The sequence below is a fragment of the Pectinophora gossypiella genome, chromosome 15 (genome assembly GCF_024362695.1).
Source record: "Pectinophora gossypiella chromosome 15, ilPecGoss1.1, whole genome shotgun sequence".
Lineage (NCBI taxonomy): Eukaryota > Metazoa > Arthropoda > Insecta > Lepidoptera > Gelechiidae > Pectinophora > Pectinophora gossypiella.
The window spans coordinates 15,913,679-15,936,600 of NC_065418.1; the positions used below are offsets into that span (position 1 = coordinate 15,913,679).

Here is a 22,922-nt window from a genome sequence, read left to right on the forward strand (position 1 = left end):
AGGTTAGGTTAGGTTAGGTTAGGTTAGGTTAGGTTAGGTTAGGTTAGGTTAGGTTAGGTTAGGTTAGGTTAGGTTAGGTTAGGTTAGGTTAGGTTAGGTTAGGTTAGGTTAGGTTAGGTTAGGTTAGGTTAGGTTAGGTTAGGTTAGGTTAGGTTAGGTTAGGTTAGGTTAGGTTAGGTTAGGTTAGGTTAGGTTAGGTTAGGTTAGGTTAGGTTAGGTTAGGTTAGGTTAGGTTAGGTTAGGTTAGGTTAGGTTAGGTTAGGTTAGGTTAGGTTAGGTTAGGTTAGGTTAGGTTAGGTTAGGTTAGGTTAGGTTAGGTTAGGTTAGGTTAGGTTAGGTTAGGTTAGGTTAGGTTAGGTTAGGTTAGGTTAGGTTAGGTTAGGTTAGGTTAGGTTAGGTTAGGTTAGGTTAGGTTAGGTTAGGTTAGGTTAGGTTAGGTTAGGTTAGGTTAGGTTAGGTTAGGTTAGGTTAGGTTAGGTTAGGTTAGGTTAGGTTAGGTTAGGTTAGGTTAGGTTAGGTTAGGTTAGGTTAGGTTAGGTTAGGTTAGGTTAGGTTAGGTTAGGTTAGGTTAGGTTAGGTTAGGTTAGGTTAGGTTAGGTTAGGTTAGGTTAGGTTAGGTTAGGTTAGGTTAGGTTAGGTTAGGTTAGGTTAGGTTAGGTTAGGTTAGGTTAGGTTAGGTTAGGTTAGGTTAGGTTAGGTTAGGTTAGGTTAGGTTAGGTTAGGTTAGGTTAGGTTAGGTTAGGTTAGGTTAGGTTAGGTTAGGTTAGGTTAGGTTAGGTTAGGTTAGGTTAGGTTAGGTTAGGTTAGGTTAGGTTAGGTTAGGTTAGGTTAGGTTAGGTTAGGTTAGGTTAGGTTAGGTTAGGTTAGGTTAGGTTAGGTTAGGTTAGGTTAGGTTAGGTTAGGTTAGGTTAGGTTAGGTTAGGTTAGGTTAGGTTAGGTTAGGTTAGGTTAGGTTAGGTTAGGTTAGGTTAGGTTAGGTTAGGTTAGGTTAGGTTAGGTTAGGTTAGGTTAGGTTAGGTTAGGTTAGGTTAGGTTAGGTTAGGTTAGGTTAGGTTAGGTTAGGTTAGGTTAGGTTAGGTTAGGTTAGGTTAGGTTAGGTTAGGTTAGGTTAGGTTAGGTTAGGTTAGGTTAGGTTAGGTTAGGTTAGGTTAGGTTAGGTTAGGTTAGGTTAGGTTAGGTTAGGTTAGGTTAGGTTAGGTTAGGTTAGGTTAGGTTAGGTTAGGTTAGGTTAGGTTAGGTTAGGTTAGGTTAGGTTAGGTTAGGTTAGGTTAGGTTAGGTTAGGTTAGGTTAGGTTAGGTTAGGTTAGGTTAGGTTAGGTTAGGTTAGGTTAGGTTAGGTTAGGTTAGGTTAGGTTAGGTTAGGTTAGGTTAGGTTAGGTTAGGTTAGGTTAGGTTAGGTTAGGTTAGGTTAGGTTAGGTTAGGTTAGGTTAGGTTAGGTTAGGTTAGGTTAGGTTAGGTTAGGTTAGGTTAGGTTAGGTTAGGTTAGGTTAGGTTAGGTTAGGTTAGGTTAGGTTAGGTTAGGTTAGGTTAGGTTAGGTTAGGTTAGGTTAGGTTAGGTTAGGTTAGGTTAGGTTAGGTTAGGTTAGGTTAGGTTAGGTTAGGTTAGGTTAGGTTAGGTTAGGTTAGGTTAGGTTAGGTTAGGTTAGGTTAGGTTAGGTTAGGTTAGGTTAGGTTAGGTTAGGTTAGGTTAGGTTAGGTTAGGTTAGGTTAGGTTAGGTTAGGTTAGGTTAGGTTAGGTTAGGTTAGGTTAGGTTAGGTTAGGTTAGGTTAGGTTAGGTTAGGTTAGGTTAGGTTAGGTTAGGTTAGGTTAGGTTAGGTTAGGTTAGGTTAGGTTAGGTTAGGTTAGGTTAGGTTAGGTTAGGTTAGGTTAGGTTAGGTTAGGTTAGGTTAGGTTAGGTTAGGTTAGGTTAGGTTAGGTTAGGTTAGGTTAGGTTAGGTTAGGTTAGGTTAGGTTAGGTTAGGTTAGGTTAGGTTAGGTTAGGTTAGGTTAGGTTAGGTTAGGTTAGGTTAGGTTAGGTTAGGTTAGGTTAGGTTAGGTTAGGTTAGGTTAGGTTAGGTTAGGTTAGGTTAGGTTAGGTTAGGTTAGGTTAGGTTAGGTTAGGTTAGGTTAGGTTAGGTTAGGTTAGGTTAGGTTAGGTTAGGTTAGGTTAGGTTAGGTTAGGTTAGGTTAGGTTAGGTTAGGTTAGGTTAGGTTAGGTTAGGTTAGGTTAGGTTAGGTTAGGTTAGGTTAGGTTAGGTTAGGTTAGGTTAGGTTAGGTTAGGTTAGGTTAGGTTAGGTTAGGTTAGGTTAGGTTAGGTTAGGTTAGGTTAGGTTAGGTTAGGTTAGGTTAGGTTAGGTTAGGTTAGGTTAGGTTAGGTTAGGTTAGGTTAGGTTAGGTTAGGTTAGGTTAGGTTAGGTTAGGTTAGGTTAGGTTAGGTTAGGTTAGGTTAGGTTAGGTTAGGTTAGGTTAGGTTAGGTTAGGTTAGGTTAGGTTAGGTTAGGTTAGGTTAGGTTAGGTTAGGTTAGGTTAGGTTAGGTTAGGTTAGGTTAGGTTAGGTTAGGTTAGGTTAGGTTAGGTTAGGTTAGGTTAGGTTAGGTTAGGTTAGGTTAGGTTAGGTTAGGTTAGGTTAGGTTAGGTTAGGTTAGGTTAGGTTAGGTTAGGTTAGGTTAGGTTAGGTTAGGTTAGGTTAGGTTAGGTTAGGTTAGGTTAGGTTAGGTTAGGTTAGGTTAGGTTAGGTTAGGTTAGGTTAGGTTAGGTTAGGTTAGGTTAGGTTAGGTTAGGTTAGGTTAGGTTAGGTTAGGTTAGGTTAGGTTAGGTTAGGTTAGGTTAGGTTAGGTTAGGTTAGGTTAGGTTAGGTTAGGTTAGGTTAGGTTAGGTTAGGTTAGGTTAGGTTAGGTTAGGTTAGGTTAGGTTAGGTTAGGTTAGGTTAGGTTAGGTTAGGTTAGGTTAGGTTAGGTTAGGTTAGGTTAGGTTAGGTTAGGTTAGGTTAGGTTAGGTTAGGTTAGGTTAGGTTAGGTTAGGTTAGGTTAGGTTAGGTTAGGTTAGGTTAGGTTAGGTTAGGTTAGGTTAGGTTAGGTTAGGTTAGGTTAGGTTAGGTTAGGTTAGGTTAGGTTAGGTTAGGTTAGGTTAGGTTAGGTTAGGTTAGGTTAGGTTAGGTTAGGTTAGGTTAGGTTAGGTTAGGTTAGGTTAGGTTAGGTTAGGTTAGGTTAGGTTAGGTTAGGTTAGGTTAGGTTAGGTTAGGTTAGGTTAGGTTAGGTTAGGTTAGGTTAGGTTAGGTTAGGTTAGGTTAGGTTAGGTTAGGTTAGGTTAGGTTAGGTTAGGTTAGGTTAGGTTAGGTTAGGTTAGGTTAGGTTAGGTTAGGTTAGGTTAGGTTAGGTTAGGTTAGGTTAGGTTAGGTTAGGTTAGGTTAGGTTAGGTTAGGTTAGGTTAGGTTAGGTTAGGTTAGGTTAGGTTAGGTTAGGTTAGGTTAGGTTAGGTTAGGTTAGGTTAGGTTAGGTTAGGTTAGGTTAGGTTAGGTTAGGTTAGGTTAGGTTAGGTTAGGTTAGGTTAGGTTAGGTTAGGTTAGGTTAGGTTAGGTTAGGTTAGGTTAGGTTAGGTTAGGTTAGGTTAGGTTAGGTTAGGTTAGGTTAGGTTAGGTTAGGTTAGGTTAGGTTAGGTTAGGTTAGGTTAGGTTAGGTTAGGTTAGGTTAGGTTAGGTTAGGTTAGGTTAGGTTAGGTTAGGTTAGGTTAGGTTAGGTTAGGTTAGGTTAGGTTAGGTTAGGTTAGGTTAGGTTAGGTTAGGTTAGGTTAGGTTAGGTTAGGTTAGGTTAGGTTAGGTTAGGTTAGGTTAGGTTAGGTTAGGTTAGGTTAGGTTAGGTTAGGTTAGGTTAGGTTAGGTTAGGTTAGGTTAGGTTAGGTTAGGTTAGGTTAGGTTAGGTTAGGTTAGGTTAGGTTAGGTTAGGTTAGGTTAGGTTAGGTTAGGTTAGGTTAGGTTAGGTTAGGTTAGGTTAGGTTAGGTTAGGTTAGGTTAGGTTAGGTTAGGTTAGGTTAGGTTAGGTTAGGTTAGGTTAGGTTAGGTTAGGTTAGGTTAGGTTAGGTTAGGTTAGGTTAGGTTAGGTTAGGTTAGGTTAGGTTAGGTTAGGTTAGGTTAGGTTAGGTTAGGTTAGGTTAGGTTAGGTTAGGTTAGGTTAGGTTAGGTTAGGTTAGGTTAGGTTAGGTTAGGTTAGGTTAGGTTAGGTTAGGTTAGGTTAGGTTAGGTTAGGTTAGGTTAGGTTAGGTTAGGTTAGGTTAGGTTAGGTTAGGTTAGGTTAGGTTAGGTTAGGTTAGGTTAGGTTAGGTTAGGTTAGGTTAGGTTAGGTTAGGTTAGGTTAGGTTAGGTTAGGTTAGGTTAGGTTAGGTTAGGTTAGGTTAGGTTAGGTTAGGTTAGGTTAGGTTAGGTTAGGTTAGGTTAGGTTAGGTTAGGTTAGGTTAGGTTAGGTTAGGTTAGGTTAGGTTAGGTTAGGTTAGGTTAGGTTAGGTTAGGTTAGGTTAGGTTAGGTTAGGTTAGGTTAGGTTAGGTTAGGTTAGGTTAGGTTAGGTTAGGTTAGGTTAGGTTAGGTTAGGTTAGGTTAGGTTAGGTTAGGTTAGGTTAGGTTAGGTTAGGTTAGGTTAGGTTAGGTTAGGTTAGGTTAGGTTAGGTTAGGTTAGGTTAGGTTAGGTTAGGTTAGGTTAGGTTAGGTTAGGTTAGGTTAGGTTAGGTTAGGTTAGGTTAGGTTAGGTTAGGTTAGGTTAGGTTAGGTTAGGTTAGGTTAGGTTAGGTTAGGTTAGGTTAGGTTAGGTTAGGTTAGGTTAGGTTAGGTTAGGTTAGGTTAGGTTAGGTTAGGTTAGGTTAGGTTAGGTTAGGTTAGGTTAGGTTAGGTTAGGTTAGGTTAGGTTAGGTTAGGTTAGGTTAGGTTAGGTTAGGTTAGGTTAGGTTAGGTTAGGTTAGGTTAGGTTAGGTTAGGTTAGGTTAGGTTAGGTTAGGTTAGGTTAGGTTAGGTTAGGTTAGGTTAGGTTAGGTTAGGTTAGGTTAGGTTAGGTTAGGTTAGGTTAGGTTAGGTTAGGTTAGGTTAGGTTAGGTTAGGTTAGGTTAGGTTAGGTTAGGTTAGGTTAGGTTAGGTTAGGTTAGGTTAGGTTAGGTTAGGTTAGGTTAGGTTAGGTTAGGTTAGGTTAGGTTAGGTTAGGTTAGGTTAGGTTAGGTTAGGTTAGGTTAGGTTAGGTTAGGTTAGGTTAGGTTAGGTTAGGTTAGGTTAGGTTAGGTTAGGTTAGGTTAGGTTAGGTTAGGTTAGGTTAGGTTAGGTTAGGTTAGGTTAGGTTAGGTTAGGTTAGGTTAGGTTAGGTTAGGTTAGGTTAGGTTAGGTTAGGTTAGGTTAGGTTAGGTTAGGTTAGGTTAGGTTAGGTTAGGTTAGGTTAGGTTAGGTTAGGTTAGGTTAGGTTAGGTTAGGTTAGGTTAGGTTAGGTTAGGTTAGGTTAGGTTAGGTTAGGTTAGGTTAGGTTAGGTTAGGTTAGGTTAGGTTAGGTTAGGTTAGGTTAGGTTAGGTTAGGTTAGGTTAGGTTAGGTTAGGTTAGGTTAGGTTAGGTTAGGTTAGGTTAGGTTAGGTTAGGTTAGGTTAGGTTAGGTTAGGTTAGGTTAGGTTAGGTTAGGTTAGGTTAGGTTAGGTTAGGTTAGGTTAGGTTAGGTTAGGTTAGGTTAGGTTAGGTTAGGTTAGGTTAGGTTAGGTTAGGTTAGGTTAGGTTAGGTTAGGTTAGGTTAGGTTAGGTTAGGTTAGGTTAGGTTAGGTTAGGTTAGGTTAGGTTAGGTTAGGTTAGGTTAGGTTAGGTTAGGTTAGGTTAGGTTAGGTTAGGTTAGGTTAGGTTAGGTTAGGTTAGGTTAGGTTAGGTTAGGTTAGGTTAGGTTAGGTTAGGTTAGGTTAGGTTAGGTTAGGTTAGGTTAGGTTAGGTTAGGTTAGGTTAGGTTAGGTTAGGTTAGGTTAGGTTAGGTTAGGTTAGGTTAGGTTAGGTTAGGTTAGGTTAGGTTAGGTTAGGTTAGGTTAGGTTAGGTTAGGTTAGGTTAGGTTAGGTTAGGTTAGGTTAGGTTAGGTTAGGTTAGGTTAGGTTAGGTTAGGTTAGGTTAGGTTAGGTTAGGTTAGGTTAGGTTAGGTTAGGTTAGGTTAGGTTAGGTTAGGTTAGGTTAGGTTAGGTTAGGTTAGGTTAGGTTAGGTTAGGTTAGGTTAGGTTAGGTTAGGTTAGGTTAGGTTAGGTTCCCGTGTGGAGTTGCTGATCTCCCATCGGGCGCGTCCCCAGGTGGCGGATAGGGGAACGCCCCCCCAGATATGGGGGGGTACCGGCTTCGGCCGGCGCGGACCAAAACAGCGTGGTGGAGTCACCCTTGCTCGTGGCCCTCTGCAGGGACGAGGTGGTGCGCAGAGTGGACACAGGAGGGTGACCATCCGACGGCGTCTCTGGCTTCGGCCAGACGACAGGGGCTTCGGCCCCACCGTTGGCAGGGGCGGCGGGTCCGGCAGCAATGCCGGGCAATGGCTTCGGCCACCGTCGGTCCGACCCGTAGCCCAGACGCAATGCTGTCTGGAGCGGGGGCCGCCTCCGCACTGAGCGGAGGGGGCCGCGAGGAAGACAACCTCTGAAAAAATCACCGAAAGCCTAAGTTTGTGGTGCCCGGCGAGGGGCTGTATGGCTTGACGTTCAGGCCGTGAGGGCACCCCAGGGAGCTCACCCTGGTAAATAAAAGAGACCGCCTGCTGAGGTACAGCTACAAATATGAAAAAAGCGGTTCAAAATAAGATTACCCACGCTGGCAGCCGGGAAACCGGTGAATCCAGTTTAAGGCCCCCATTCGTATGTGGGGGGGGCTGCGATCGCTCCGTAGGCTCGCAGAGCCTCCGTAAACCCGAGACTGAAACGGCGTCCAACGCCCAACCCGGACATGACTCTCGCGCGTCAACTCCATCCGCGCTTTCCGAAGCGCGGGTGGTGTTGGAGCGCACCCCAACACCTGACTCGACCCCAGCACCAAGTGCTGATGATGCTTCCCCTGGGCCTAACGCCCAGCGAAAGACAAGACGGACTGGTCCTAGCCTCGCTTCATCCTCGGATGAAGCGAGCAGTCTACGGACTGTACGCTCCATGGAGAGCGTGACCTCCCTCCCAGAGGGCAAACTGTGGCGCAAGCGCAAACCAGTTTCGCTCTCGGAACCGTCCTCTGACGACGAGGACCGGGCGTCGGGAACGACGCGCGGCTCGCCTGTCTTGAGGGCGCGGGCCAAGAGAGGTAGAGGTCGCCCTCCCACCACAGGAGAATACGTTGGCCTTGCCAAGGCTAAAGCTGAGCTCAACCGCGCCATGCGGGAAGAGCTCATGCTCCAAGCCGAGAAGGAGGTGGCCGAATCGGCTAAGAGGGTGTTCTCGCTCCGCGGCTCTGTAACAGAGTCGGAGTTGGCGAGAACCGATTCTGGCTCGGAACCTGGCCCTGAAACAGTCGCCGACCTCTATCAGAAGGCGAAGGATGCAGCCGCGATCATTGAGAACGTGGCTTGCAAATCCGGCCGACTGAAAGGCACCTTCGTGCGCGCCCTGAAGGACTCCACGAAATTAATCGTGGAAGTCCTGGACGTTCTCCGCGCCACGTCGGCGAATGACGAAACGCGCAATCTGCAAGCGCAGAACACCCGCCTGCAGAAAGCGTTAGACGACCAGCAGAAGGAGATCGAGACCCTTCGGCTGGAGATGCGCCAAGTGAGGAACTCGCTGGGCGCATCTAAGGATGGGACGCAGCCAGCGCCAGCGCCTGCAACTCTCACAGAGACCCCGGCCTCTGAGGGTCTGCGCCCTGAGCCGGCCCTACAAGTTGCACGCGCTAAGCCGGCAAAGAGGACGAACCCGCCGCTGCCTGAGAGCAGTAGAGCCACGTCCGACAAAGATGGAGACCTCGCCGCGCAGATCATAAGCCAGGTGGGCTTTATGATCGATGCGAAGTTGGCGGGTCTAGAGGATAGGCTCCTGCCTCCAAAGGTGTTGCGCCCTCCGCTAGCGGCGGACCGCAAGAACGCGCAGTCCTACGCGGCCGCGGCTAAGACCTCCGCTGGCTCAGCGAGGAGCCCCGCTGCAGTTGTGGCCAGGATGGCGACTGCCGCTACAGCTGGCACCACACGTGCCTCGCCGCTCGTGGCCCCTCGTGGCCCAGCCGCGGTTGATAGTGGCCAAACCTCCGCACCCTCTAAGAAGAGAAAGAGGGGTCCCAGGGGGAGAAGGAGCAAGGCAGGGAATGGCGGCCAAGGCGAGGCCCGACCCCTACCTTCAAGGTCTGCCGGCGACGGCTGGACCGTTGTCGGCAAAGGCCGAAAGAAGAAGGCGGCTCCTGTTCAACCGCCACAACGCCCCAAGGCGCCCAAACTGCGCACCCCCCGCACAGCGGCGGTGGTGATGCAGTTGCAGCCAGCGGCGGCGGAAACCGGAGCCACCTATGCGGATATCCTGAGGGAGGCAAAGTCCAAGGTTGACCTGCAGAGCCTCGGAATCTCCAACCTCAGGATCCGCAAAGCGGTAACTGGCGCGAGAGTGCTGGAGCTAGCGGGCGCCTCGAGCACTGAGAAGGCTGACACCTTAGCCGAAAAGCTAAGGGAGTCACTGAGCGGGGACGTAGTGAAAGTCTCCAGACCCATTAAGTGCGCGCAAATGCGAGTCATGGGACTGGATGACTCCGTCACCGCTCAGGAGGTGGTGGAGGCAGTGGCCAAAGCCGGTGGCTGCGCGGTGGATGCCATTAAGGCCGGTGCCATCCGCGAGGGCGCGAGCGGCATGGGCTCTCTGCTCGTGAGCTGCCCCATAGCGGCTGCCAAAAAGGTAGCCCAGGGTCGCCTTCTCGTGGGTTGGACCTCGGCCCGAGTCAGGGTGCTGGAGCCGCGTCCGCTGCGGTGCTTCCGGTGCCATGAAGTCGGGCACACGCACGCTCTGTGCGAGTCCGAGGTGGACCGAAGCACCCAGTGCTTCCGATGCGGCCAAACCGGCCACCAGTCTTCCACGTGTTCCGCCACCCCGCACTGTACAGTGTGCGAGGCGGCGCGAAGACCGGCGGAACACCGATTGGGCAGTTCACAATGTACTGCCCAATCTAAGACTAAGCGGAAGGTTCGCAAAGGCCCGCAGGCCCCCTTGCGACCTTCCCACCCGCAAGCCGCGGGACGAGCCGGCACCGAGCCAATGAACACCAACTAATGGCGTTGTGTGTTCTGCAGGCCAACATCAACCACTCTGCCAGAGCCCAGGACCTGCTGCTCCAGAGCATGGCGGAGTGGTTGATTGACGTGGTGGTGGTCTCGGAGCCGTATTCGGTTCCGCCCCGGGACAACTGGGTGGGAGACCAGACTGGCTTGGCGGCGTTGATATCGCGGACGGGGGCGGGATTGCCTCCATTCGAGCACGTTGTGCGAGGTGGAGGTTATGTCGCTGCCGTTCTAGGGGACATCACATTGGTCAGTGTGTACTTCTCGCCAAACCGCAGCCTGTCTGACTTTGAGCAGTTCCTGCTCGAGGTCGGCGTGCTTGTGGGGCGGAGGCGCACTGCCCGTGTGATTGTCGCCGGCGATCTCAATGCCAAGTCGACGGCTTGGGGATGTCCGACGACTGACGTCCGAGGAGAGGCGGTCGAAGAGTGGGCGCTGACCGCCGGATTGACCGTTGTCAACCGAGGATCGGTGAACACGTGCGTGCGGCAACAGGGCGGCTCTATCGTGGACGTTACGTTCGCGGACGCCGCCCTGGCGCGCTGTGTTCAAAGCTGGGAAGTGCAGGAGGACGTGGAGACACTGTCGGATCACCTGTATATCCGCTTCAGTGTGTCCACTCTTCCTGGTACCCCGACGAGCCCGATCCGAGCTCTGGTAGGCAACGGTCCTAAGTGGGCGTTAAAACGCCTCAACTATGACGCCTTGGAGGAGGCCATAATAGTTGAGGCTTGGCTGCAGCCCGATTGCGAGCCGGAGGTCGAGCAGGAGACCGAGGCTGTCCAGCAGGCGATGGCAAGGGTGTGTGACGCCTGTATGCCCCGCGTCAGAACACTTACCTCGCGACGAGCTGTGTACTGGTGGTCCGCGGAACTCACGCGGCTAAGGCAAGCCTGCGTTGAGGCGAGACGCCGGTACACAAGGAGTCGAAGGAGGCGCACCAGGGATGAGGAGCTCTTGGCGCAAGTCGAGGCATCCTACAGGGAGGCCAAGAGGGCTTTGCAGGTGGCCATTGCTGAGGCCAAAGACGCGGCGGAACGGGAGATGCTGGAGTCTCTGGATGTCGATCCGTGGGGTAGGCCGTACAAGATGGTGAGGCGCAAGCTTCGACCGTGGGCCCCCCCACTTACACAGAGTCTTCAGCCACAGCTCGTGAGCCGAGTCGTGTCCGCCCTGTTTCCCAACAGGGCTGAGCACACGCCCCCAGCGATGGCGCTGCAAGACGGCACGGCAGATGCCGATGATGAGGATGAGATTCCACCTGTGAGCGAGGCCGAATTGGAGATTGCAGTGCGGAGACTGCAGGCCAAGAACACCGCCCCGGGCCTTGATGGCATACCAGGGCGTGTCTGGGTCCTCGCTCTACGGGTGGAAGGCGGTCTGGGGCCGAGGTTGAGGGACCTCTTCACGGGGTGCTTAGTGAGAGGTCACTTCCCTCGCCGGTGGAAGACCGGAAAACTTGTCCTCATCCGCAAGGAGGGCCGGCCTGCCGACTCCCCGTCGGCGTACAGGCCGATAGTCCTGCTGGACGAGGCCAGCAAGCTCCTCGAGCGAATCGTCGCGGCTCGTATCAACGAGCACCTCGAGGATGCAGGCCCGGACCTGAGCGCATGCCAGTTCGGTTTCCGCAGGGGCAGATCCACCATCGACGCAATCGCGCGGGTGAGGGCCCTAGCGGACGCCGCTGTAGCTCGGGGGGAGGTCGTCTTGGCGGTGTCTTTGGACATCGCCAACGCCTTCAACACCCTGCCCTGGAGCTGCATCAGGGAAGCGCTCAGGTACCACAATGTGCCCCCGTACCTCCGCCGGTTGCTAGCGGCATACCTCTCCGTGAGGGCCGTGAGCTTCCCGGCGTCTGAGGGATGGCGAGAGTGGTCGATGTCGTGCGGTGTTCCACAGGGTTCGGTCCTGGGACCGCTCCTGTGGAACATTGGCTACGACTGGGTGCTGCGTGGAGCGAATCTCCGAGGGGTCGACGTAACTTGTTACGCCGACGATACCCTCGTGACGGCTCGAAGCAGCACATACCGGGAGGCCGCCATTCTCGCTACCGCGGGTGTGGCTCATGTGGTGGGCAAAATCCGGCGCCTGGGACTGGAAGTGGCTCTGACGAAGTCAGAAGCCATATGCTTCCACGGTCCCCGAGCGGCTCCGCCGGCCGGTGCGCACATAGTGGTGGGGGGAGTTTCCATCGGCGTCAAATCGACGATGCGGTACCTAGGCCTCGTCCTAGACAGCCGATGGAACTTCCGTGCGCACTTCACTGGCCTGGCGCCGAGATTAATCGCGACTGCTGGCGCCCTAAGTAGGTTACTCCCGAACATCGGAGGACCGAAGGTGGGCTGCCGTCGACTATACTCCGGGGTAGTCAGGTCGATGGCCCTGTACGGCGCCCCCATCTGGGTAGACGCCCTAAGCGCCGAGAACCGTGCTCTTCTGAGGAGGCCTCAAAGGGCTGTAGCCACAAGGGTGGTGAGGGGGTACCGTACCATCTCGTTCGAGGCTGCCTGCGCCTTGGCCGGTACCCCCCCATGGGAGCTGGACGCCAAAGTTTTGGCCCGTGTCTATAGACACACGGCCCGAGCGCGTGCCGACGGTGGAGCGCCATCTCCGGAGGAGATCTCGAGTCTGAGACTTAACGCTCGTCGAGATACCCTCCTGAGATGGTCGCGAACCTTGGAGACGCCGAGTGCTGGCCACAGGACGGTCTCAGCGATCCGGCCCGTTCTGGAAGAATGGGTCGAGAGGAGGTTTGGTTCGCTCTCCTTCCGCCTGACGCAGGTCCTGTCGGGGCATGGATGCTTCGGCAGGTATCTGTGCAGGGTCGCCGGAAGGGAACCAACCACCGACTGCCACCATTGCGGCGCCGCCGAAGACACGGCGGACCACACGCTAGCCGCATGCCCAGAATGGGCTGAGTCGCGGGCGCGACTCAGGTGCGTGGTCGGCCAGGACCTTTCCCTGCCTGCCGTGGTCTCGGCCATGGTCGGTAGCGAGAGGGCCTGGAGAGCGGTACACTCTTTCTGCGAGGACGTGGTGGCGCAGAAAGAGGCCGCCGAGAGGTCGCGGGAGGCCGATCCTGCGTCTGACCCGATCCGTCGGACTCGGGTGGGACGGAGAAGGTTGGCGCATGATCGGCGTATCCCGTAGGTGGGGATGCTGGTGACGGACGCGGGGGGCGTCCGTCACCTGGCACAAAGTCCCCGTGTTGGTAGGCGCGCGTGTGTTCCGCGCGCCACTGACGATTTCGAGCACTGAAGTGCTCACCGAGCCGGGTCCGTATGGACACCGCCTGGGAGTTGCGGAAGTATGCGGGCGCGTTCCCGTGGCTCCCACTCAGGCGGCAAGACGAACACCGTTGGGTTTTAGTGGGTAGGCGGGATACTTGAGATCCTGGAGTCCCACATAACCCGCTGTCATCCCCATGGCGGCGGGTATGCGTAAATGCATTTCCCAACGTTAAAAAAAAAAAAAAAAAAAAAAAAAAGGTTAGGTTAGGTTAGGTTAGGTTAGGTTAGGTTAGGTTAGGTTAGGTTAGGTTAGGTTAGGTTAGGTTAGGTTAGGTTAGGTTAGGTTAGGTTAGGTTAGGTTAGGTTAGGTTAGGTTAGGTTAGGTTAGGTTAGGTTAGGTTAGGTTAGGTTAGGTTAGGTTAGGTTAGGTTAGGTTAGGTTAGGTTAGGTTAGGTTAGGTTAGGTTAGGTTAGGTTAGGTTAGGTTAGGTTAGGTTAGGTTAGGTTAGGTTAGGTTAGGTTAGGTTAGGTTAGGTTAGGTTAGGTTAGGTTAGGTTAGGTTAGGTTAGGTTAGGTTAGGTTAGGTTAGGTTAGGTTAGGTTAGGTTAGGTTAGGTTAGGTTAGGTTAGGTTAGGTTAGGTTAGGTTAGGTTAGGTTAGGTTAGGTTAGGTTAGGTTAGGTTAGGTTAGGTTAGGTTAGGTTAGGTTAGGTTAGGTTAGGTTAGGTTAGGTTAGGTTAGGTTAGGTTAGGTTAGGTTAGGTTAGGTTAGGTTAGGTTAGGTTAGGTTAGGTTAGGTTAGGTTAGGTTAGGTTAGGTTAGGTTAGGTTAGGTTAGGTTAGGTTAGGTTAGGTTAGGTTAGGTTAGGTTAGGTTAGGTTAGGTTAGGTTAGGTTAGGTTAGGTTAGGTTAGGTTAGGTTAGGTTAGGTTAGGTTAGGTTAGGTTAGGTTAGGTTAGGTTAGGTTAGGTTAGGTTAGGTTAGGTTAGGTTAGGTTAGGTTAGGTTAGGTTAGGTTAGGTTAGGTTAGGTTAGGTTAGGTTAGGTTAGGTTAGGTTAGGTTAGGTTAGGTTAGGTTAGGTTAGGTTAGGTTAGGTTAGGTTAGGTTAGGTTAGGTTAGGTTAGGTTAGGTTAGGTTAGGTTAGGTTAGGTTAGGTTAGGTTAGGTTAGGTTAGGTTAGGTTAGGTTAGGTTAGGTTAGGTTAGGTTAGGTTAGGTTAGGTTAGGTTAGGTTAGGTTAGGTTAGGTTAGGTTAGGTTAGGTTAGGTTAGGTTAGGTTAGGTTAGGTTAGGTTAGGTTAGGTTAGGTTAGGTTAGGTTAGGTTAGGTTAGGTTAGGTTAGGTTAGGTTAGGTTAGGTTAGGTTAGGTTAGGTTAGGTTAGGTTAGGTTAGGTTAGGTTAGGTTAGGTTAGGTTAGGTTAGGTTAGGTTAGGTTAGGTTAGGTTAGGTTAGGTTAGGTTAGGTTAGGTTAGGTTAGGTTAGGTTAGGTTAGGTTAGGTTAGGTTAGGTTAGGTTAGGTTAGGTTAGGTTAGGTTAGGTTAGGTTAGGTTAGGTTAGGTTAGGTTAGGTTAGGTTAGGTTAGGTTAGGTTAGGTTAGGTTAGGTTAGGTTAGGTTAGGTTAGGTTAGGTTAGGTTAGGTTAGGTTAGGTTAGGTTAGGTTAGGTTAGGTTAGGTTAGGTTAGGTTAGGTTAGGTTAGGTTAGGTTAGGTTAGGTTAGGTTAGGTTAGGTTAGGTTAGGTTAGGTTAGGTTAGGTTAGGTTAGGTTAGGTTAGGTTAGGTTAGGTTAGGTTAGGTTAGGTTAGGTTAGGTTAGGTTAGGTTAGGTTAGGTTAGGTTAGGTTAGGTTAGGTTAGGTTAGGTTAGGTTAGGTTAGGTTAGGTTAGGTTAGGTTAGGTTAGGTTAGGTTAGGTTAGGTTAGGTTAGGTTAGGTTAGGTTAGGTTAGGTTAGGTTAGGTTAGGTTAGGTTAGGTTAGGTTAGGTTAGGTTAGGTTAGGTTAGGTTAGGTTAGGTTAGGTTAGGTTAGGTTAGGTTAGGTTAGGTTAGGTTAGGTTAGGTTAGGTTAGGTTAGGTTAGGTTAGGTTAGGTTAGGTTAGGTTAGGTTAGGTTAGGTTAGGTTAGGTTAGGTTAGGTTAGGTTAGGTTAGGTTAGGTTAGGTTAGGTTAGGTTAGGTTAGGTTAGGTTAGGTTAGGTTAGGTTAGGTTAGGTTAGGTTAGGTTAGGTTAGGTTAGGTTAGGTTAGGTTAGGTTAGGTTAGGTTAGGTTAGGTTAGGTTAGGTTAGGTTAGGTTAGGTTAGGTTAGGTTAGGTTAGGTTAGGTTAGGTTAGGTTAGGTTAGGTTAGGTTAGGTTAGGTTAGGTTAGGTTAGGTTAGGTTAGGTTAGGTTAGGTTAGGTTAGGTTAGGTTAGGTTAGGTTAGGTTAGGTTAGGTTAGGTTAGGTTAGGTTAGGTTAGGTTAGGTTAGGTTAGGTTAGGTTAGGTTAGGTTAGGTTAGGTTAGGTTAGGTTAGGTTAGGTTAGGTTAGGTTAGGTTAGGTTAGGTTAGGTTAGGTTAGGTTAGGTTAGGTTAGGTTAGGTTAGGTTAGGTTAGGTTAGGTTAGGTTAGGTTAGGTTAGGTTAGGTTAGGTTAGGTTAGGTTAGGTTAGGTTAGGTTAGGTTAGGTTAGGTTAGGTTAGGTTAGGTTAGGTTAGGTTAGGTTAGGTTAGGTTAGGTTAGGTTAGGTTAGGTTAGGTTAGGTTAGGTTAGGTTAGGTTAGGTTAGGTTAGGTTAGGTTAGGTTAGGTTAGGTTAGGTTAGGTTAGGTTAGGTTAGGTTAGGTTAGGTTAGGTTAGGTTAGGTTAGGTTAGGTTAGGTTAGGTTAGGTTAGGTTAGGTTAGGTTAGGTTAGGTTAGGTTAGGTTAGGTTAGGTTAGGTTAGGTTAGGTTAGGTTAGGTTAGGTTAGGTTAGGTTAGGTTAGGTTAGGTTAGGTTAGGTTAGGTTAGGTTAGGTTAGGTTAGGTTAGGTTAGGTTAGGTTAGGTTAGGTTAGGTTAGGTTAGGTTAGGTTAGGTTAGGTTAGGTTAGGTTAGGTTAGGTTAGGTTAGGTTAGGTTAGGTTAGGTTAGGTTAGGTTAGGTTAGGTTAGGTTAGGTTAGGTTAGGTTAGGTTAGGTTAGGTTAGGTTAGGTTAGGTTAGGTTAGGTTAGGTTAGGTTAGGTTAGGTTAGGTTAGGTTAGGTTAGGTTAGGTTAGGTTAGGTTAGGTTAGGTTAGGTTAGGTTAGGTTAGGTTAGGTTAGGTTAGGTTAGGTTAGGTTAGGTTAGGTTAGGTTAGGTTAGGTTAGGTTAGGTTAGGTTAGGTTAGGTTAGGTTAGGTTAGGTTAGGTTAGGTTAGGTTAGGTTAGGTTAGGTTAGGTTAGGTTAGGTTAGGTTAGGTTAGGTTAGGTTAGGTTAGGTTAGGTTAGGTTAGGTTAGGTTAGGTTAGGTTAGGTTAGGTTAGGTTAGGTTAGGTTAGGTTAGGTTAGGTTAGGTTAGGTTAGGTTAGGTTAGGTTAGGTTAGGTTAGGTTAGGTTAGGTTAGGTTAGGTTAGGTTAGGTTAGGTTAGGTTAGGTTAGGTTAGGTTAGGTTAGGTTAGGTTAGGTTAGGTTAGGTTAGGTTAGGTTAGGTTAGGTTAGGTTAGGTTAGGTTAGGTTAGGTTAGGTTAGGTTAGGTTAGGTTAGGTTAGGTTAGGTTAGGTTAGGTTAGGTTAGGTTAGGTTAGGTTAGGTTAGGTTAGGTTAGGTTAGGTTAGGTTAGGTTAGGTTAGGTTAGGTTAGGTTAGGTTAGGTTAGGTTAGGTTAGGTTAGGTTAGGTTAGGTTAGGTTAGGTTAGGTTAGGTTAGGTTAGGTTAGGTTAGGTTAGGTTAGGTTAGGTTAGGTTAGGTTAGGTTAGGTTAGGTTAGGTTAGGTTAGGTTAGGTTAGGTTAGGTTAGGTTAGGTTAGGTTAGGTTAGGTTAGGTTAGGTTAGGTTAGGTTAGGTTAGGTTAGGTTAGGTTAGGTTAGGTTAGGTTAGGTTAGGTTAGGTTAGGTTAGGTTAGGTTAGGTTAGGTTAGGTTAGGTTAGGTTAGGTTAGGTTAGGTTAGGTTAGGTTAGGTTAGGTTAGGTTAGGTTAGGTTAGGTTAGGTTAGGTTAGGTTAGGTTAGGTTAGGTTAGGTTAGGTTAGGTTAGGTTAGGTTAGGTTAGGTTAGGTTAGGTTAGGTTAGGTTAGGTTAGGTTAGGTTAGGTTAGGTTAGGTTAGGTTAGGTTAGGTTAGGTTAGGTTAGGTTAGGTTAGGTTAGGTTAGGTTAGGTTAGGTTAGGTTAGGTTAGGTTAGGTTAGGTTAGGTTAGGTTAGGTTAGGTTAGGTTAGGTTAGGTTAGGTTAGGTTAGGTTAGGTTAGGTTAGGTTAGGTTAGGTTAGGTTAGGTTAGGTTAGGTTAGGTTAGGTTAGGTTAGGTTAGGTTAGGTTAGGTTAGGTTAGGTTAGGTTAGGTTAGGTTAGGTTAGGTTAGGTTAGGTTAGGTTAGGTTAGGTTAGGTTAGGTTAGGTTAGGATAGGTTAGGTTAGGTTAGGTTAGGTTAGGTTAGGTTAGGTTAGGTTAGGTTAGGTTAGGTTAGGTTAGGTTAGGTTAGGTTAGGTTAGGTTAGGTTAGGTTAGGTTAGGTTAGGTTAGGTTAGGTTAGGTTAGGTTAGGTTAGGTTAGGTTAGGTTAGGTTAGGTTAGGTTAGGTTAGGTTAGGTTAGGTTAGGTTAGGTTAGGTTAGGTTAGGTTAGGTTAGGTTAGGTTAGGTTAGGTTAGGTTAGGTTAGGTTAGGTTAGGTTAGGTTAGGTTAGGTTAGGTTAGGTTAGGTTAGGTTAGGTTAGGTTAGGTTAGGTTAGGTTAGGTTAGGTTAGGTTAGGTTAGGTTAGGTTAGGTTAGGTTAGGTTAGGTTAGGTTAGGTTAGGTTAGGTTAGGTTAGGTTAGGTTAGGTTAGGTTAGGTTAGGTTAGGTTAGGTTAGGTTAGGTTAGGTTAGGTTAGGTTAGGTTAGGTTAGGTTAGGTTAGGTTAGGTTAGGTTAGGTTAGGTTAGGTTAGGTTAGGTTAGGTTAGGTTAGGTTAGGTTAGGTTAGGTTAGGTTAGGTTAGGTTAGGTTAGGTTAGGTTAGGTTAGGTTAGGTTAGGTTAGGTTAGGTTAGGTTAGGTTAGGTTAGGTTAGGTTGGGTTAGGTTAGGTTAGGTTAGGTTAGGTTAGGTTAGGTTAGGTTAGGTTAGGTTAGGTTAGGTTAGGTTAGGTTAGGTTAGGTTAGGTTAGGTTAGGTTAGGTTAGGTTAGGTTAGGTTAGGTTAGGTTAGGTTAGGTTAGGTTAGGTTTTTTTTTTTTTTTTTTTTTTTTTTGTATTTTCGTCAGTGAGTCCTCCGGCATGGGGCCAGAGACTTTAAACATCCGAAAACTCCTGAGACATTCATTTTTTACTTTGGAGAAGGTGATCCGTGTTGCACTATTGGTGTAACACTTCGTCAGCTTCAGGGTGTGTACTGTTTTTTGTTCACAGTGTTATGTGGTTGTGATAGATAAATATATAATCATAATAATTCACAATTTTAGACACTAGTCTGTTTGTACATTATCTTACAATAGAAATTAGTATTACTAAAAATGTAGTCTAGGACGTGTTGTATACTTTTTTTTTTTTTTTTTTTTTTCTTTTTTTTTTTTTTTTTTTTTTTTTTTTATTTTTTTTTTTTTATCTCCTTTTTTTTTTCCGTTTTACTTATGGCATGGTTTATTCCTATTGCTAATTATTATTACAGTCTACAATACAAATATATCGCACGATATATCTTGTTGTAGAGTTTTCTTTAGCTTAATTCCTATATTGCTTATTGTCTATTCTACATAACATTTTTCTTAACTCTATTCTATTTACTGCTATACCGATCAACGTACTTAGCACGCTTATCGGCATACGTTCCGGTCATTTATTTAATCCTGCAATATATTTTGCTACTGTTGTACAAAAGTTTGTAAACGGAACTCTACTATTATTGTTGAACAGAATTTTATTCAGGTTTTCCTTTTTGAGTTGCTCATCGATCTGCATCTCTAACTCAAACCTTTTTTTACCAAATTTTGGGCAATCCAGGAGGATATGCCATATGTCCTGTTTTATATCTGGGTCGCAGAAGCACCCCGCGTCAGTCCTCAACTTAAATCTGCAAAGGTAGTCCGCAAAGCCCCCGTGTCCCGTCATTACTTGCACCATTGTCGGCGTGAACTTGGCTTTCCTTACGAAGCGGTACGCCATTCTAGCGTCAGGGAGGAAGACTTTTGTAGTTGCTGCTGTCGTACCTTCTTGGTATCTTTGGTCCCACTTTGCAACTGTTGATTGCCTTATCCTATTCTTCACGAATGAGGTAGGGCATCGATCGTAGTGAGACTTTACTTTAAGTTTGAGAGCAGCTTCTTTGGCCAGCTCATCTGCCCGCTCGTTTCCCGCTACCCCCACGTGTGCCCTTATCCAGAAGAGTTTGACTGTCTTGTTTTGAGTACGCAATTTCCTTAAAGTTTTCCGGATTTTGACAGCTAGAGGATGAAACTCTTTCTGGTTTTTCAGGAGTTCTAGGGAGGAGCGAGAGTCGCTGAGAATGTTGGTAACCTTATGAGCTGACGCCATCTCCACTGCTCTCCACAGCGCGAATAGTTCCGCTTGGAATACGGAGCAATAGGGCTCTAATTTAAATTTTTTGTACTCTACCTCTCCGCCATCCAGCCAGCGGGACAAGGCTGCCCCCACCTTACCCTCAATTTTGCTACCATCGGTGAATATCATATTACCATCTATATGGTACTCTTCCAATGTTTGAGGGTCGGTGTTTTCGAGGCATTGGAATTCTATGTCTTCCTCGCTGGCCGGATGCAGAGCGTTCAAGAAGCACTCCTTTTCCTCAATTTCCCTGTCTGCCATGTCTCCGCCTTCCAAATGTTCGAGAGGTCTCCCTCGCTTCGCCTCGTAAAATGTCGCTGCCTCTTGCACCCGAAGGTCCAGCGGAAGAATGCCGGCTAATATTAGAGCTGCATTCAGTGAGATTGTGCGGTAACCCTTGCAGATCTTTTGTGCAAAGCCCCTCTGTATGGCGTTGAGTTGCTTTTGCACTGTTATTTTTGACGCTGCTGCGGCCCAGACACTTGCCGCGTAAAGGATGGTTGGTTCAATGACTGCCACATATATGGTCCTGACAACCTCCGGGTTCAGTCCCCATGATATTTTTGCCGACCTTGCCAACAGCTTGTAGAGGTTTGCTGCTTTCCGGCAAATATTTGCAACATGAGTATTGAATGTTAATTTACGGTCTATTGTTAGACCCAGTATTTTTATTTCCTCTACAAGCTGTATAGCAGCTACACCCATGTGCAGATATGGGGTTTCAAACTTCATCTTGTTTGTAATGATGATTGCGTTAGTTTTGTGTGGTGCAAACTTCAGTTTATTACGCTGTCCCCATCTCTGCACATGTTCGAGAGTGTCGTTCGCCTGTTCCTGAAGGGCGGAGGCTGAATGGCCGGAGAAAACCAGGACCACATCATCGGCAAAAGCTTGGCAGTACACACCCCGTGCCTCCAGTTCGTTTAATAGCGGGTCCAATATCAGGTTCCAGAATGTGGGTCCACTGATGGAACCTTGTACGCATCCTTTTGTGGTCCGTCTTGAAACTCGTTCTCCGGCGTATTTTACCTCGACTGTCCTGTCGCTCAAGTAATTATTTACCAACTCTCTAAGATTTTTAGGGCACTTCTTCTCTTTCAGTTGAATTTTGACGGCCGGCCACCACGCCGCGTCGAATGCCCCCTCGATTAGGTTAGGTTAGGTTAGGTTAGGTTAGGTTAGGTTAGGTTAGGTTAGGTTAGGTTAGGTTAGGTTAGGTTAGGTTAGGTTAGGTTAGGTTAGGTTAGGTTAGGTTAGGTTAGGTTAGGTTAGGTTAGGTTAGGTTAGGTTAGGTTAGGTTAGGTTAGGTTAGGTTAGGTTAGGTTAGGTTAGGTTAGGTTAGGTTAGGTTAGGTTAGGTTAGGTTAGGTTAGGTTAGGTTAGGTTAGGTTAGGTTAGGTTAGGTTAGGTTAGGTTAGGTTAGGTTAGGTTAGGTTAGGTTAGGTTAGGTTAGGTTAGGTTAGGTTAGGTTAGGTTAGGTTAGGTTAGGTTAGGTTAGGTTAGGTTAGGTTAGGTTAGGTTAGGTTAGGTTAGGTTAGGTTAGGTTAGGTTAGGTTAGGTTAGGTTAGGTTAGGTTAGGTTAGGTTAGGTTAGGTTAGGTTAGGTTAGGTTAGGTTAGGTTAGGTTAGGTTAGGTTAGGTTAGGTTAGGTTAGGTTAGGTTAGGTTAGGTTAGGTTAGGTTAGGTTAGGTTAGGTTAGGTTAGGTTAGGTTAGGTTAGGTTAGGTTAGGTTAGGTTAGGTTAGGTTAGGTTAGGTTAGGTTAGGTTAGGTTAGGTTAGGTTAGGTTAGGTTAGGTTAGGTTAGGTTAGGTTAGGTTAGGTTAGGTTAGGTTAGGTTAGGTTAGGTTAGGTTAGGTTAGGTTAGGTTAGGTTAGGTTAGGTTAGGTTAGGTTAGGTTAGGTTAGGTTAGGTTAGGTTAGGTTAGGTTAGGTTAGGTTAGGTTAGGTTAGGTTAGGTTAGGTTAGGTTAGGTTAGGTTAGGTTAGGTTAGGTTAGGTTAGGTTAGGTTAGGTTAGGTTAGGTTAGGTTAGGTTAGGTTAGGTTAGGTTAGGTTAGGTTAGGTTAGGTTAGGTTAGGTTAGGTTAGGTTAGGTTAGGTTAGGTTAGGTTAGGTTAGGTTAGGTTAGGTTAGGTTAGGTTAGGTTAGGTTAGGTTAGGTTAGGTTAGGTTAGGTTAGGTTAGGTTAGGTTAGGTTAGGTTAGGTTAGGTTAGGTTAGGTTAGGTTAGGTTAGGTTAGGTTAGGTTAGGTTAGGTTAGGTTAGGTTAGGTTAGGTTAGGTTAGGTTAGGTTAGGTTAGGTTAGGTTAGGTTAGGTTAGGTTAGGTTAGGTTAGGTTAGGTTAGGTTAGGTTAGGTTAGGTTAGGTTAGGTTAGGTTAGGTTAGGTTAGGTTAGGTTAGGTTAGGTTAGGTTAGGTTAGGTTAGGTTAGGTTAGGTTAGGTTAGGTTAGGTTAGGTTAGGTTAGGTTAGGTTAGGTTAGGTTAGGTTAGGTTAGGTTAGGTTAGGTTAGGTTAGGTTAGGTTAGGTTAGGTTAGGTTAGGTTAGGTTAGGTTAGGTTAGGTTAGGTTAGGTTAGGTTAGGTTAGGTTAGGTTAGGTTAGGTTAGGTTAGGTTAGGTTAGGTTAGGTTAGGTTAGGTTAGGTTAGGTTAGGTTAGGTTAGGTTAGGTTAGGTTAGGTTAGGTTAGGTTAGGTTAGGTTAGGTTAGGTTAGGTTAGGTTAGGTTAGGTTAGGTTAGGTTAGGTTAGGTTAGGTTAGGTTAGGTTAGGTTAGGTTAGGTTAGGTTAGGTTAGGTTAGGTTAGGTTAGGTTAGGTTAGGTTAGGTTAGGTTAGGTTAGGTTAGGTTAGGTTAGGTTAGGTTAGGTTAGGTTAGGTTAGGTTAGGTTAGGTTAGGTTAGGTTAGGTTAGGTTAGGTTAGGTTAGGTTAGGTTAGGTTAGGTTAGGTTAGGTTAGGTTAGGTTAGGTTAGGTTAGGTTAGGTTAGGTTAGGTTAGGTTAGGTTAGGTTAGGTTAGGTTAGGTTAGGTTAGGTTAGGTTAGGTTAGGTTAGGTTAGGTTAGGTTAGGTTAGGTTAGGTTAGGTTAGGTTAGGTTAGGTTAGGTTAGGTTAGGTTAGGTTAGGTTAGGTTAGGTTAGGTTAGGTTAGGTTAGGTTAGGTTAGGTTAGGTTAGGTTAGGTTAGGTAGGTTAGGTTAGGTTAGGTTAGGTTAGGTTAGGTTAGGTTAGGTTAGGTTAGGTTAGGTTAGGTTAGGTTAGGTTAGGTTAGGTTAGGTTAGGTTAGGTTAGGTTAGGTTAGGTTAGGTTAGGTTAGGTTAGGTTAGGTTAGGTTAGGTTAGGTTAGGTTAGGTTAGGTTAGGTTAGGTTAGGTTAGGTTAGGTTAGGTTAGGTTAGGTTAGGTTAGGTTAGGTTAGGTTAGGTTAGGTTAGGTTAGGTTAGGTTAGGTTAGGTTAGGTTAGGTTAGGTTAGGTTAGGTTAGGTTAGGTTAGGTTAGGTTAGGTTAGGTTAGGTTAGGTTAGGTTAGGTTAGGTTAGGTTAGGTTAGGTTAGGTTAGGTTAGGTTAGGTTAGGTTAGGTTAGGTTAGGTTAGGTTAGGTTAGGTTAGGTTAGGTTAGGTTATTAGGTTAGGTTAGGTTAGGTTAGGTTAGGTTAGGTTAGGTTAGGTTAGGTTAGGTTAGGTTAGGTTAGGTTATGTTAGGTTAGGTTAGGTTAGGTTAGGTTAGGTTAGGTTAGGTTAGGTTAGGTTAGGTTAGGTTAGGTTAGGTTAGGTTAGGTTAGGTTAGGTTAGGTTAGGTTAGGTTAGGTTAGGTTAGGTTAGGTTAGGTTAGGTTAGGTTAGGTTAGGTTAGGTTAGGTTAGGTTAGGTTAGG

At 46.7% G+C, this 22,922-nt stretch overlaps 2 protein-coding genes across 2 annotated transcripts; one reads left to right on the forward strand and one right to left on the reverse strand.

The window, feature by feature from the left end:
• Positions 1 to 6,735: 6,735 nt before the first annotated feature.
• On the forward strand, positions 6,736 to 9,189 carry LOC126373497 (uncharacterized). The gene has a single exon (XM_050019649.1). The coding sequence runs from the start codon at positions 6,736 to 6,738 to the stop codon at positions 9,187 to 9,189; it is 2,454 nt and encodes an 817-aa protein (XP_049875606.1).
• A 9,154-nt stretch (positions 9,190 to 18,343) lies between these two features.
• Positions 18,344 to 19,804, reverse strand: LOC126373498 (uncharacterized). The gene has a single exon (XM_050019651.1). It carries the CDS (start codon positions 19,802 to 19,804, stop codon positions 18,344 to 18,346), a length of 1,461 nt encoding a protein of 486 aa, XP_049875608.1.
• Between the last annotated feature and the right edge of the window lie 3,118 nt (positions 19,805 to 22,922).

What these genes read in the sequence shown, in the direction of transcription:
- LOC126373498 (XM_050019651.1), bottom strand. Translation starts at nt 19,804, where the DNA reads ATGAAGTTTGAAACCCCATATCTGCACATGGGTGTAGCTGCTATACAG.
- LOC126373497 (XM_050019649.1), top strand. Translation starts at nt 6,736, where the DNA reads ATGAAAAAAGCGGTTCAAAATAAGATTACCCACGCTGGCAGCCGGGAA.